The sequence below is a fragment of the Notolepis coatsorum genome (assembly GCF_963971535.1).
Source record: "Notolepis coatsorum genome assembly, chromosome: 9".
NCBI lineage: Eukaryota > Metazoa > Chordata > Actinopteri > Aulopiformes > Paralepididae > Notolepis > Notolepis coatsorum.
The window spans coordinates 149,741,914-149,757,541 of record NC_140173.1 but is presented as its reverse complement, the minus strand read 5'-3'; the positions used below and the strand labels follow the sequence as shown (position 1 = coordinate 149,757,541).

The 15,628-nt window shown below is 45.7% G+C and overlaps 1 protein-coding gene across 1 annotated transcript in view; it reads right to left on the bottom strand.

Moving 5' to 3' along the window:
• Positions 1-12,586: 12,586 nt before the first annotated feature.
• Positions 12,587-15,628, bottom strand: part of LOC311234811 (interferon-induced, double-stranded RNA-activated protein kinase-like) — a 66,658-nt gene continuing 63,616 nt past the window's right edge. The window contains exon 22 of the mRNA XM_084322055.1: positions 12,587-15,401. Within this exon, the coding sequence (XP_084178181.1) occupies positions 15,261-15,401 (141 nt within the window). The 3' untranslated portion in view covers positions 12,587-15,260. The remainder of the gene's footprint in view (positions 15,402-15,628) is intronic.

Sequence of the window (15,628 nt, the reverse complement as noted above, 5' to 3'; positions counted from 1 at the left end):
ACCTTCTGTCGTGTGGCAGTGAAAGGGTTAACATTCTGTGTGTTGTCGCAGTGAAAGGGTTAACCGTTCGGTAGTGCGGCAGTGAAAGGGTTAAGCATAAGCCAGTCATTTGAGCGGCTTAGATAGGGCCCAAAATTCTAATCTAAGCAATAAGGTGGTCGCTTTTTTATAATGGCGTCACAGATAAACAAATGATCCGTACACCTCTCTGCCAGAGAAGACCAACGCACTGTATCATAGAGGACACAGTGGAGACTAGTGTCTTATCTCTCACCAGTAATACATCAGAGGGCAGAATGATGCAAGGCTGGGGGGCGGGGTTACAGGGGGGGGGGGTTACAGGTGTGCTGTAGCCAGGGGTGTAAAAAGTACCAAGAAATGATACTTAAGTGAAAGTATGGGTACCGTCTCAAAATCTTACTCAAGTAAAAGTCAGAGTATCTGGCTAAAAACACACTTGAGTAGTGGGCGGCTACGTGGCGTAGTGGGCAAGGCGCTCGCCACGAATGCGGAGACGCTGGGCTCGCCTGTTCGAGCCCAGCGCTCCACATTGCTTTCAGTTTAGCTGGTCGTTCATACTAATACACATTGGCCGTATTAGGGGGTGGGAAACTGATGGGTGGGGATCGGGCGTTGTGGACAGCGACTCCTACAGGTCGGTTGGTGCGCCTGCGCAGTAGAATCAGGAAGTGTCGGGGGCAGCGTGAGCCTCCCACGCGTTACTCCTCGCCACTGAGAGATCGAGCTGCGCAGGTGAAAAGATGCGACTGCTGTTACCTCGAGTACCGGAGGGGACTTGTGCTATGTATGACTTAGTCCACATTGCAGCCGGCTTGTGGGAGGCAAGAAACAGCGTCCGTGACAGGGGAGGGTTGAATTGGATGATACGAAATTGGGATGGGAGGAAAATATAGAAAAATGGGAGAAAAAGTGGATAAAAAAAAAAAAGTAAAAGTAAAAAAGTTTCTACTTTTAAATGTACTTAAGTATTACAAAGTTAGAGTAAAACCCTTTTTTGTATTGCAAGGGATAGACCAGGGGTCTCAAACTTATTCCATTTTTAAATAAAGTGCGGCCGCAGGATTAATAACGTTAACGTTCAAGTTTCAAGTTCAAGTTTCTTTAATAGTTGTCATACAGAAGTACAGAATACTTTTGTACAAAATGCTTCTTACTGTTGCGCTCCAGAGACTGTGCAAGACAAGATAAGTATGAAATAAAAACATAGTAAAATTAGAAGTAAAAAAAAGAGGTCACAGTGTTCAGTTTAGACATATGTACAGTGTTCGATGCAGAATAGACATAGTTACCATACAATATACAATACTGTGCAGTGTACTAATATACAATACTATATAGTGCAAGGCAGAAATGGAGAAATGGGACGAGGTGCAATTTAGGTACAATTCACAGTAGGTGTATGAGTTGTAGTGCAAATCCTTTATCAATAAATATAAATATAAAGTGTAAGTGTGTTTGTGTGATCTAAAGTGTGGAGAGTGGGTGCTGCAGTGTGTTGTTTGTTTGAGTGAGTGTGTGCGTGTGGGTGTGTGTGCTGTGTGCATTTGATGGTTGTTGCATAGTGATTATTGTTCGTTTAGCGATTATTGTTCGTTTAGCAGCCTGATGGCCTGGGGATAGAAGCTTCTTCTGAGTCTTTCTGTGCTCGCCTTAAGACTCCGGTATCGCTTGCCTGACCGCAGCAGTTCAAAGAGGCAGTTGTTCGGGTGGCTCGAGTCCTTAATAATTCTCTTAGCCTTCCCCTTGCACCGCTTGTTGTAAATGTTCTGGAGGGTGGGAAGTTAGTTCGGCCAGAGAAACAAATATACTAATTAAAATGGTTGGACCTGCGAGATTTGTACTTTGTAGGTCTGCATTTTAAATGTAAGGAGTAAAAAGTATATATTTTTTAAAGTACAAGTATACAAACCTAATAATACTTGTCACATAATCCAACCAGCTCATAGATCACTTCCTCTCTAAATCACTTGAACAAGCTGCATCCAACCGGCTCACTGAAGATAACTTCCTCTTTACTCTACACTTGTCAAGAAAACCACAAAGACCACCATACACTTGCCAAGTGTATAATAATTTCATATTATTATTACATATTATCATACATACATTCATTCATATTAAATTAATTCATATCATACATACATTCATACATATTATCAAACATACATACGTTCATTAATCTTATCATACATGCATACATACATACATATATTTATTATATTATCAGGGTTGTAGTTTTTATTGGTGTTGCTATTGGCTGGGGATAGGTTAATTAATTAATTTGTATATAGTGTGTAGGAACTTGTTAATGTATTTATGTGTAGCACCTGTTTAGGTTGGTAATTAATGATGTGTGGCACCTGTGTGAAGCCTGATGTGAGGCTATACCAGGTGTTCATGAGGGCTGCGTTGGCCAAGGGAGTCGGGCTTCACCTGCTCAGTTACAGTGAAGGTAGTAACCTAGTGAAGCGCCATAAGTGTTTTGTTTGTTTAGTATTGTGAGTTATTGGGGAACTCATTTGAAATAATAATAATAATTCATTTATTTTATAAAGCGCTTCTCAATAACCCGAAGTCGCTGACAGTAGGCAAAAAGAAAAACAAAGAAACATAGAACCACAGGGAAACAGGGAACAATATGAATGCACAGGAACATAGAGCCCCAGTAACAGACAACAAGTACAGCCAGTAGGGGAGGGCAGGCAGAGAGGGTAGGGGAAGCAGAGAGGGTAGGGGAGGCAGAGAGGGGAGGGGAGGGGGAAAGGAGGGGAGGGGAGGCAGAGAGGGGAGGGGAGGCAGAGAGGGGAGGAGAGGGGAGGCAGTGTCTGATTTTGGCGATGTTGCGGAGGTGAAAGTGGGAGGTTTTGATGACGGAGCGGATGTGGGGGTCGAATGAGAGGGTGGGGTCCAGGATGACGCCGAGGCTGCGAACCAGGGGGGAGGGGGTGATGGTTTTATTGTTTTATTGTGGATCCCAATTAGTCTACAACAAGGTGAGACTACTCTTCCTGGGGTACAAACATTTAAAATACAAATCTTTTTTTTTTAAATATAAAACCACAAACAGTGTGGTTGAGTAGTTTATAGTGAGTGTGATGGGTCCGGATCTGCTGAGGGTGGTTTCGGTGCCGATGGGAAATAGTTCTGTCTTGTCGCTGTTAGTAGGAATAGTGTATTTTTTGTTGCGTTGTCTCGATTATGTCACTTTTTGTAAAATAACGTCACCTAGTCTGCACCGTGGGAGGCCGGCAAATAAAATAACACCATGAGAATCTCTCCGACTACGCCATCGTTTGTGGGAGTTTGGTGGAGTTAGAAAAAGAACCACATCCACATCATCCACATGCACTTTAAACATTCACCTTTAACATTCACTTTAGACACTTTTTAAACATTACACCATATTTTATCTATTTTTGCCTTTAGTTTTTTAGCATTTTGTACATTTTAGTTTTGTATAATTGTATATTTTGTATAGTGTTTGGTCTTTATTCTTTAACTTTTTACTGTACAGTATGAAGCACAATCTCAGGAGCGTCATACAGAACCAAGCATTTCACTGTAATAATATTGTACATAACATTATAATCACCTTATATGTGACAAATAAAACAAAAACTTGAAACTTGAAACTTGCAACATCTCGGAGGACCGGACATGAAGCCATTGACAGCTTGGTGAAGAAGGCCCAATGGTGCCACTATCACTGCATACATCTGGAGAAGTTCAGGATGCCCCCCCCCCCCCCCTGGATACTAAAGAACCTCCCGACAGTGGTCGTCTGGTAATCCGGTGGTTCCCGGTTCAGTTCCCGCTCCTCCCGGGCAGCGTGTCCAAGTGTCCTTGAGCAAGACACTTAACCCCTAACTGCTCCCGATGAGCAGGTCGGCACCTCGCATGGTCGCCTCCGCCGTCGGTGTGTGAATGTGTGAGTGAGCGGGTCAAATGTGAGGAACAAAATTGTAAAGCGCTTTGGATAAAATGCACCATTTACCGTTTATGTACACCGTATATAGAGAGAGCATCCTGCCTGGGAATACCACAGCCTGGTACGGCACCAAACAGCACCAAACAGAACCCCAAGGCCCTTTAGAGAGTGGTACTGGCGGCCGAGTACAGACACTAGAGTAGAAACAGTACAAAGGGGTACAAAAGGGTTCTCAAGCTCCTGCCCTATCGCTTTGCCACTCAGAAAGTTCCCTCCTTTCAACCATCTTTCCCCTAGCAGCACGGGGCAGGGATTCCATTAAAACGAGGTGCCCTACTTAACCGAGGGCAATCTGTACTTCCCCAAAAGGGTAATTGTGCGAGAGAGAGAGAGAGAGAGAGAGAGAGAGAGAGAGAGAGAGAAAGAGAGAGAGAGAGAGAGAGAGGGCTCGCTCTCACGGTCAGGGGCCCTGTTCAAACGAAATAATAGTGCCCTTTAGGCCCACAAACTGCCTATGTACGGCCCTGCCTTACACAAGAGACCATGTGCCCATCTAACCCCGAACTCGAAGTCACGTAAAGCGAGGCCAGCGTATTAATTACAGGGTCTGACAAAAGGCCTGGCTCTGGTCCTCGGGGGGGAGCCCGGCGCATCTGCTTCAGACTTGGACACAAGCTCACGACCGCGCCTCCTTTGTTCACGCAAGATGGAAAGGACGGAAAGGGCGGCTCGAGAGTGATGGGATCGGCCGGCGAGACAAACCGTCGCGGGACGGCAGGCCAAGAGTGCAAGAGGGAGAGGGAGAGAGACACCCGTCTGCCAAAAACATCGGCAGCGACGCCAAAACAAAAAGAAAGGACGGCCGACGACAGCCTCCTGGAAAACAACATTTCCACAATCCGACAGACCTACGCTCTCGTGGGGATGGAACCTTTTTTTTTTTTTTTTTATATTTCAAGAAAGTCTTCAGAATAAAAGGGAGACAATGAATGTTACCTCTGTGAGGCGTAATTAGTTAGCGGCCGCATGCGGTTTGCCAGCTCTGTTCTGTTCTGTCTCTGGTTCTGGACGCATTTTATTTAACAGTAGTGGGTTCAGAGGGAGTCCTCAAATGAAAGAGCCTCCGTGCAACTGGAGAACAAGAGCCTGGGGGGGGGATGGAGATGTTACAGAGAGAGACTCGGAGGGAAGCTGGAACACATTTTCCCAATAAGAGGAGCTCAGATATACAGGCCTGGCTTCCAGGGTAGTGGGTCATTCTCCTGCTATAGACCACCGCAACACTTCCGGGATTCTGAAATCGGGGAGGAGAGAGGGGGGGGGGGGGGGGGCAAATGAATGAATGTGGATGAGAGCCATGATGTAAGTGGTTGCAGATACGGCTGTGGGGGTGCTGGAGACATGATCGAATAGTCTTGTATGCGCCTGAATCTCCTGAACACGGCGCGAGCCATTCCTAATCGATCAGAACTAAATCGGCAGCGAAAAGCCCGTTTTTTAAGCAGCTAATCCCCATGCACATGCGCAGATTGCCCACGGATTGTGACGCAACGCACACGCGCCCTGGACTGTTCCATCAGAGGGGAAATCTCCTCCCCGATTTCAATGTAACGCACAGAAAGGTACACCATGCAAATGTTCATGCTTTATTTGTTTTAAACGAGACCATTTAGAAATGGGCAATGGGGAAATACGTTGCAATTTTGCGAGATGGACCGGCCGGAAACAGCAATGGCGTAACCACTACACCTCCCTATAGACCAGGAAGTAACCACTACACCTCCCTATAGACCAGGAAGTAACCACTACACCTCCCTATAGACCAGGAAGTAACCACTACACCTCCCTATAGACCAGGAAGTAACCACTACACCTCCCTATAGACCAGGAAGTAACCACTACACCTCCCTATAGACCAGGAAGTAACCACTACACCTCCCTATAGACCAGGAATTAACCACTACACCTCCCTATAGACCAGGAAGTAATCACTACACCTCCCTATAGACCAGGAAGTAACCACTACACCTCCCTATAGACCAGGAAGTAACCACTACACCTCCCTATTGACCAGGAAGTAACCACTACACCTCCCTATAGACCAGGAAGTAACCACTACACCTCCCTATAGACCAGGAAGTAACCACTACACCTCCCTATAGACCAGGAAGTAACCACTACACCTCCCTATAGACCAGGAAGTAACCACTACACCTCCTCCCTATAAGAGGAGCTCAGATATACAGGTAGAATAGTTGCAGTGCAGATTCTCCTGCTATTCGAGGGGATCTGGATCAATTAAACGGAGCTAGCTTGCTAGGTGAGAGAGTGCAGACTGTGTAAATCAAATCAAATCAAATGCATCTGTAAGGCCCGACAACACACGTTAATGTCCCCATGGGCCGGACACGTCTTCTTTAAACAAGTCAAGAAGAAACATCACAATAAATCAAGAACAACACAAAAACACCATGAAGTCCAAAATATGTAATAAATTAATGCAACACTGCCAGATTCTCCCTTCTTAGATGTCGGTGATAGTAGTGTTGTAATAAAACAGGCGAGACAGTTGGTAAGCATGCACACATTATGTGTAATGATGAAACGCAGATAAGTGTAGGCTGAGACAGGCTCCTGGGCCCGTATTTACCAAACACGCTGATCTAGGATCAGTCTCGGGTCAGCGCTCCTACTTTAGGATGCTTGATGAATACAGGCCTGGTACAGATCCCAGGCAACATAGGGAATGTTTGATTTATATTACTGTTTTAGCACTATACCGCTTTGACCATTTGCTGCTTGCAAATGGTGATCCACAGTTGCACCTACTAGTAATCATCCTACTACTCCTCTTCTACTACGGTCTCTCTCTACGTGTGTCTCTCTGGGGAACTCGTGGGCGCCTTGTGGTGTGGGGTGGAGGTTGGTTCTTTCATCGCGCCCCGTGTGGCACCCGGAGTCCAGGTGGTGCACATCAGAATCAGACTTGAATTTGACAGTAATTTCACATGACATATTATCAGCACAACCTTAGGTCAATACTCATAATGATGACAATAATTTCCTCCTGCACCCACACGGTACCCCTTACTCTAAACCGGGTTTGTATCAGCGAGGAGCCCGATCCCGGTGACCCACAGAGCAGAACAAGCTCTCATAACAGCAAACTTAAAAACTTCTGCCGTGACCCTGCGGCCACAAAGTAATCTGACCTCTGACCTCTGGGACTCTGGGAGGACCCCCTCCGCTGCTCCCCTCCCGACCCGCAGAGTCCATTCTGCCCACGAGCCGCGCGGGCCGGGCCTCTGGCTGGGGGGGGGGCGCCGCTCCAGTGCCCGCGGCGCTCTCAGAGGAAGTGGCCCCAATACATCCAATAACCCTGCTCACACAAGTGCGACAGCTGAGGAAGATTGAAAACACAATATGGCGGCGGGTCTCTTATCGCGGGAAGCCTTAAAATAGGAGAACATTGCAACTGATGGGGACACTTAACCTAGGCGGTCTACAGCACGACCGCGTGCCCGCCTCCTGTTCAGCGAAATAATCATACTACTCCTTTTAGTAGTAATCATCCTACTAATAATCATTCTACTATTAATCATCCTACTAGTAATCATTCTACTCCTCCTACTAGTAATCATTCTACTAATAATCATTTTACTCCTTCTACTAGTACTCATTCTACTCCTTCTACTAGTAATCATTCTACTCATTCTACTAGTAATCATTCTACTAGTAATCATTCTACTCCTACTAGTACTCCTTCTACTAGTAATCATTCTACTCATTCTACTAGTAATCATTCTACTAGTAATCATTCTACTCATTCTACCAGTAATCATTTTACTAGTAATCATTCTAATAACCATTCTACTCCTTCTACTAGTAATCATCCTACTCCTACTAGTAATCATTATACTCTACTACTAGTAATTATTCTACTTAAGAGTGTGTAGTTAGAAGATGCAGAGTGTAGGGGTCTTGAAGGTGTGTAGTTAGAAGATGCAAAGCGTAGGGGTCTTGAGGGTGTGTAGTTAAAAGATGCAGAGCGTAGGGGTCTTGAGGGTTTGTAGTTAGAAGATGTAGAGCGTAGGGGTCTTGAGGGTGTGTAGTTAGAAGATGCAGAGCATAGGGGTCTCGAGGGTGTGTAGTTAGAAGATGCAGAGCGTAGGGGTCTTGAGGGTGTGTAGTTAGAAGATGCAGAGCGTAGGGGTCTTGAGGGTGTGTAGTTAGAAGATGCAGAGTGTAGGGGTCTTGACTTGAGGGTGTGTAGTTAGAAGATGCAGAGTGTAGGGGTCTTGAGGGTGTGTAGTTAGAAGATGCAGAGCGTAGGGGTCTTGAGGGTGTGTAGTTAGAAGATGCAGAGTGTAGGGGTCTTGAGGGTGTGTAGTTAGAAGATGCAGAGTGTAGGGGTCTTGAGGGTGTGTAGTTAGAAGATGCAGAGTGTAGGGGTCTTGAGGGTGTGTAGTTAGAAGATGCAGAGTGTAGGGGTCTTGAGGGTGTGTAGTTAGAAGATGCAGAGTGTAGGGGTCTTGACTTGAGGGTGTGTAGTTAGAAGATGCAGAGTGTAGGGGTCTTGACTTGAGGGTGTGTAGTTAGAAGATGCAGAGTGTAGGGGTCTTGACTTGAGTGTGTGTAGTTAGAAGATGCAGAGTGTAGGGGTCTTGACTTGAGGGTGTGTAGTTAGAAGATGCAGAGCGTAGGGGTCGTGAGGGTGTGTAGTTAGAAGATGCAGAGCGTAGGGGTCTTGAGGGTGTGTAGTTAGAAGATGCAGAGTGTAGGGGTCTTGAGGGTGTGTAGTTAGAAGATGCAGAGTGTAGGGGTCTTGACTTGAGGGTGTGTAGTTAGAAGATGCAGAGTGTAGGGGTCTTGAGGGTGTGTAGTTAGAAGATGCAGAGCGTAGGGGTCTTGAGGGTGTGTAGTTAGAAGATGCAGAGCGTAGGGGTCTTGAGGGTGTGTAGTTAGAAGATGCAGAGTGTAGGGGTCTTGAGGGTGTGTAGTTAGAAGATGCAGAGCGTAGGGGTCTTGAGGCTGTGTAGTTAGAAGATGCAGAGCGTAGGGGTCTTGAGGGGGTGTAGTTAGAAGATGCAGAGTGTAGGGGTCTTGAGGGTGTGTAGTTAGACGATGCAGAGCGTAGGGGTCTTGAGAGTGTGTAGTTAGAAGATGCAGAGTGTTGGGGTCTTCAGGGTGTGTAGTTAGAAGATGTAGAGCGTAGGGGTCTTGAGGGAGTGTAGTTAGAAGATGTAGAGCGTAGGGGTCTTGAGGGTGTGTAGTTAGAAGTTGCAGAGTGTAGGGGTCTTGAGGGTGTGTAGTTAGAAGATGCAGAGTGTTGGAGTCTTGAGGGAGTGTAGTTAGAAGATGCAGAGCGTAGGGGTCTTGAGAGGGTGTAGTTAGAAGATGTAGAGCGTAGGGGTCTTGAGGGTGTGTAGTTAGAAGATGCAGAGCGTAGGGGTCTTGAGGGTGTGTAGTTAGAAGATGCAGAGCGTAGGGGTCTTGAGAGGGTGTAGTTAGAAGATGTAGAGCGTAGGGGTCTTGAGGGGGTGTAGTTAGAAGATGCAGAGTGTAGGGGTCTTGAGGGTGTGTAGTTAGAAGATGCAGAGTGTTGGAGTCTTGAGGGTGTGTAGTTAGAAGATGTAGAGCGTAGGGGTCTTGAGGGGGTGTAGTTAGAAGATGCAGAGTGTAGGGGTCTTGAGGGTGTGTAGTTAGAAGATGCAGAGTGTTGGAGTCTTGAGGATGTGTAGTTAGATGATGCAGAGCATTGGGGTCTTGAGGCTGTGTAGCAGATTCAACTATCCGTCCCTGGTTTCTGCCCTCAGGTATTGAACTGATTTCAAGTCCTTCGCAGCCTGGTTATTGTTGAATTAAAACCACAGGAAGCCAATTAGTGATCTGATTGGCCCTCTGCTCCCAGGCCAGGTGATGATGTGGGGATCCAGTATTTGGCACTTGTTGTTGTTGTTTTTGTCATTTTCCTCAGTGATGCTGATCAACCAGCATGCGCCAGAGGCATGATTAAATGTCACCCGACTCCCTTGGTTATGGCCCCCTCACTGTGAATAAATAACCTGCTCTCTCTCTCTCTCACACACACACACGCACACACACAGTGATGTGCACCTACCTCTGAACAGATGGGAGCGGCAGAGCCACAGCTCCCCCTAGTGGTTGCGCCACACACTACAACAACAGTTGTGTCAGCCTGACTGCAACGCTTAGTTGTACATCATACACTGAACTTGGGTGTTTTTTTTTGTGTGGCATGTTCTCAGTATAGAATGATCATCAATTTTACAAGCGGTTTATCATTGTCATTACCTTAAACATTATTATTATGTTTATCATTACCCGAGATGATGGTGGTTCAAGGTAAATACAATTCAATTGATCTGGATACAGGTTACCATTCAGCTTCATATCTGATCAAATCAGTGTTTTCCGAATATTCAATATGTTCCTTCCGACGTTGTACGCTTTTCTGAACTCGACAGGTGAATTGCACAACTCATGCCGAGTCTTGGGGAATGTGGAGCTACAGCGCCCTCGTGTGGTCCGATATAAATCACCTCTAGAACACCAGAGCTGCAGCACCCACAGCTAAATTCATTAACGGTATGTGTATGCAATTCAGCTTTATTCTGTTTTATATGTGTATTTTTGTTAAAATGTGTATATTGTGATAATGAATTTATGTTTGATAACTTTTTTTTTATCACTTTAGGTTGATGCCCTTTTTAACATCATGGCCGCCAGGGACTACAGATGAAATCAACCCTCTGGCTAATTCTGGCGTATTTACATTTTTAATGTTGATTAATATGCACCGTCCCTTTTGAAAATAAACTTAAACTAAGCTCTAGAGTCAGACCATGTGGTTGATTTCATTCATAGTAAGTCACTCAATAATCAGACTTTTGTTTTCTTCCACCACTGAAATTGAAACCCGTACCTCGTGGCTGAATGTGCTCCTCTGATTGATTGATTGAAAACTTTATTAACAGATTGCAGAATGGGTAAAATACAGTACGGCTCAATACACACAATTGTTAAGGGGATGCAGACCAGAGAAAGACCTTCGTCTTGTTTTCCTCTGCATGGGAAATTAATTGAAAGCATCTAGACTTTGGCCGGAGTCGGTCGAAACGGGCCATAACTCTCTCTCTCTCGTCCCTCAATACCAACCGCTGACGTGCCCCTGAGCAAGGCACTTAACCCCCAAGTGGAGTTGCTCGGTGTCAAGACTGTGGTTGTACTGGGCGTCTCCCCGGTGTGAGTCTGAAGCAGGGCGTTGAACCCTAAACCTATACCCTGGGGTCGACAGTGGCTCAGGAGGTAGAGCGGTCGTCTGGTAATCGGAAGGTTCCCGGTTCAATTTCCATCCTCCTCCCGGGCAGCGCGTCGAAGTGTCCTTGAGCAAGACACTTAACCCCTAATTGCGTCCGGATGAGCAGGTTGGCACCGTGATTGGTTGCCTCCACCGTTGGTGTGTGAATGGGTGAGTCACTGGGTGAATGTGAGGAACAAATTGTAAAGCGCTTTGGATAAATGGCGCTTTGGTTATATAAATGCAGTCCATTTACCCTGGGTAAGTAAAGGTTAACAAATAAAGTGTTACCATTGAAACAGCCGTCCATCAGACACGTTACAAATGGTAAAATGGGGGCGGCTAAGTGGCGCAGTGGGCAAGGCACTCGCCACTAGTGCAGGAGATGCTGGGTTCGAGCCCAGCTCTCGGCATTGCTACCAGCTTGGCTGGTCGTTCATACTAACACAATTGGCAGTGTTAGGGGTGGGAAAGCTGGTGGGTGGGTCCTGGTCGTTGTAAACAGCGACTCCTACAGTTCGGTCGGGGCGCCTGCTCAGCGAGGAAAGGATCTAAGGGGGATAGTGTGATCCTTCCACACGTTACACCCTCTTGGTGAGAGTCCGCTCTGCCAGGTGAAAAGAAGCGGTTGATTGGCTACACATGTGTCGGAGGAAGCACGTGATAGCCTCCACTCTCCCAGACCGACCGTAGGGGGTAGGTGTGCAGCGACCAGGAAGAGGATTGGGAATTGGCATAACGACTAACATTGGGATGGGAGAAAAACGGAGGAAAAAGGAGGGGGGAAAAGATCACAAAAAAATATATATATTGTAAAATGGTGAATTTTTTATATAACAGCTTTTATCCAAAGCGCTTTATAATTTTAGTTCACTTCACCATTCACTCACACATTCACACACAGAAGGCAGAGGCAACCATGCAAGGTGCCAACCTGCACATCGGGAGCAATTGGGGGTTAAGTGTCTTGCTCAAGGACACTTCGACACTCTACCCGGGAGGAGCGGGAATCGAACCGGGAACCTCCGGATTCCCAGACGACTGCTCTACCCCCTGAGCCACTGTCGCCCCTTCTTGTTTAAAGAAGACCTGTCCGGCCCATGGGGACATTAACGTGTGTTGTCGGGCCTTACAAATACATTTTATTTGATTCTACATGCTGCCCAGGAGGAGCGGGAATCGAACAGGGAACCTCCCAATTACAAGACGACTGCTCTACCACCTGAGCCACTGTCGCCCCCAAGTTAGACCCGTTCTCCACTCTGCCTTGCTGATGTACATTGACTACAGATGGAGAACAGTTTTTGTTTTAAGCACAATGCTTTTATTTCCCATATCCAACCCTAAGTGCAAAAGCATTGTGTTTTAGTTTTCACATAGGTTACAGTTGCCAATTTAACAAAACAATAATGCATTATCTGTCAACATAGTGCAATCATTCATTTTCTCATAATTTTTGTCATGTCTCAAAGACATGAGAGAAATGTTAAAAAAGGAGCTAAAAGCTCATCCAGGATCTAAACGTTAACACAAGGCCTCCAACAGTTTCCACTCATGATAAAAGTTCAGATTTGACGTTTCACTTCATAATTTTTGTCAATTCACGATTAAAAACCCACTCTGACAGCAGTCATCAAGTGCACTTGACACAGGGCAGGATAGACGGAAACAAACGGTCACATTTATAATTCGTTAAGAGAAGCCGTTACATACATTTTGAACAGTTGCGCTTCGCACGGGGCGGACATGGCATTCCGTTTACAGTCGTAAAACAAACGGAAGTGTACCTAAACAAGCGACCTACAGGTAAACAGAAGTAGCAAGTTTAACCGTTGAATATGAATATGACTTGAATATGATCCGACCGCCGCCCTCTCAGCACATGGAAACAAACAAAACGTTCCCCATCGACGGTAAATACAGTACATTAATATAATCCATTTCCCCCACAGCGTGCATGTTGTACATTTGTGTAAAGTTCCCATCAGATAGGATGCGTTCTGAGCGGTCGCTTGCCACTCGGCTCAAGAGGAAAACATTTGCAAAGGAGAGTAAAATAGGCCGGGTTCCCGAACAGGATAGATGATAAGAGCTCATCTTATATCAACGGCTAGCAAAATGCCATTTGATTGCACATATTTATGCGTTTCCTGTAAAAACAGGAAGCTAGGGAGGGACTTGTCGTGGATATTGATTGGCATTTATAGTAGCCAATAGTGCCGAATGTGCATTACGGTCGACCTATTAGCTAGCAAGCTAATGTTGGCAACTTACTGTAGGTTAGCAACATTACGCAACATTAGCAACGTTAGCTAGCAAGCTAACGTTGAACATTTGTTCAATGTAGTTAAAGAGGCAGAGTGCTAGCTCAGTTACAATGTGCTGCAAATGTCGCTCTAGAAAGCATTTCATTGGACGCAAAATTAGTATACGCCCCCGTGTGCTGGATGACTCATCAACATTTATTTTTTTTCCTTCTTATTTTCCAGGAAATGACAAATATCTCTTTTGATTTCATGGGGCCTTTAAAACACACCCGGGAAGAAATGTATTTGGTACAATTCAGGAGATCGTGATATCAGTCGATATCAGCACGTACTCGGCGCAGTGCAACTCATTGGACTTAATGTGTTTCAGGGAGCAGCAAATCTGTCACTGCATCCCGTCTGAAAGACACTCGAAGAGGACATATTATGTATCTGTTTAACAATGTTACTTTCTTGAATCTGTGGAACATGTTTAGGTTTTTCTTTTTGGCAAAGAAACTGCTCTAAAACTAATTAAAATAATAAATCTTCCAGTTCCTCTTTTTCCCCCTCGCACTGGACACAAAGGTCTTGGCAGGCGCTGCAGCGACAGGCTGCCTGGAGGGAGATACTCTCACAAGCCGGGCAGTAGAGTCGGCAGCCGGTGTTCCGGGTTCCAAAAAGCACGGACAACCGATTAGGCTTGTTTAGGCTTTGTTAATCCGAAGACTTCTAACTAGGGCTGACCCCTATTAGTCGAATAATCGATCGAAAGGAGCCGTAGTCGACTGCCAACCTCTTATTCTTAATATCTTAATTTGTATTTGTTTTATCATTCTTTCCAAAAGAAAAGAGGCCTAGAAGCGTGGCTAACGCTAATGGCACGCATACCAGAGGCTAACTGCCTAAGAAAACAGGCACAGAGGCACTGAAAGAGGATTTCACCATCTAATGAACACACTAGACTAGACAAATATCAAGATGTATCCATCAGTGGACCAATTGCATGCTTTTGCACAGAGGACAAGAAGCCTTCAGTCGACTCCTTCAGACATTAAGCACCCCCCACAGCCCAAATGGAATGATACAAATTATTATAATAATCATTAAAAAAAAAAAAAAATCTAAATAAAAATGTATAGTCGACTAATAGTCGACTATCGGCTAATTTCGGCCAATCAAAGTCGACTATCCAAATCCTTAGTCGGGGACAGCCCTACTTCTAACCCTGGCCTAGGCGAGGAGCGTCTATAGCCGCGTTTTGCACCGAAAACTACCAGGGACTCAAATTGCCAGGAAACGGCACAGCGCTGAACCTTTAAGTTCCCGAGTGGCCCGTTGTTCTCTGCGTTCGCACCGCGGTGAAAAGATCCACGACGATCCGGCAAATTAGTTTGCCGTTGTGGAAAAGGTCTCTAGGCATTCTGTTTGCGGCGCACTCACAACTCACAGGGTCCAGACGATGTGACTATATGCAAACGAGACGCGGACAAATTGATCTTTAAATACTTGAGCTGCAAACATGTCGACTGCTTAGTTGATATAATCTAATTGTAACTAAGATATTTGCTGGGGTGAAAAAAAGCCTTTTGTGCATAGATCACTAGATGTACCAGTTCTAGTGAAGACTTGGGAAAAAAACCCACTGTCCATAATATGTCCCCTTTAAACCAGACTACTGGAATCGCTCCAGGTGATAATCACACTTCAACCAGACTACTGGAATCGCTCCAGGTGATAATAATCACACTGTGTTATTCCCATGGTGGAGGTTCTGTTCTCTGTGAAGACTAGGAGAGAAGAACGCCTCCAGTTCCGTCCTCAGCGTCTTGGCGTCCGGTCGCTCTTCCGGCTTCTCACTCAGCATCCACTGGATTGTTCTGGCCTGCAACATAATATGATCCACGGCGAGAGTTCAAATCAAAATCAAATCAAATGTATTTGTACTAGAGAGCCCGGAATCACAACGAATTGCGCCCCCCCATGAGCTTCACAGATCAAGAAGAAACGTCACAATGGATCCACAGCAAAAAAACACCATCAAAATCCACAATTTGCGGGGGATGGGGGGGGGGGGAGCCAGGCGTGATGGAGTGAGGACACGTTTCAGAG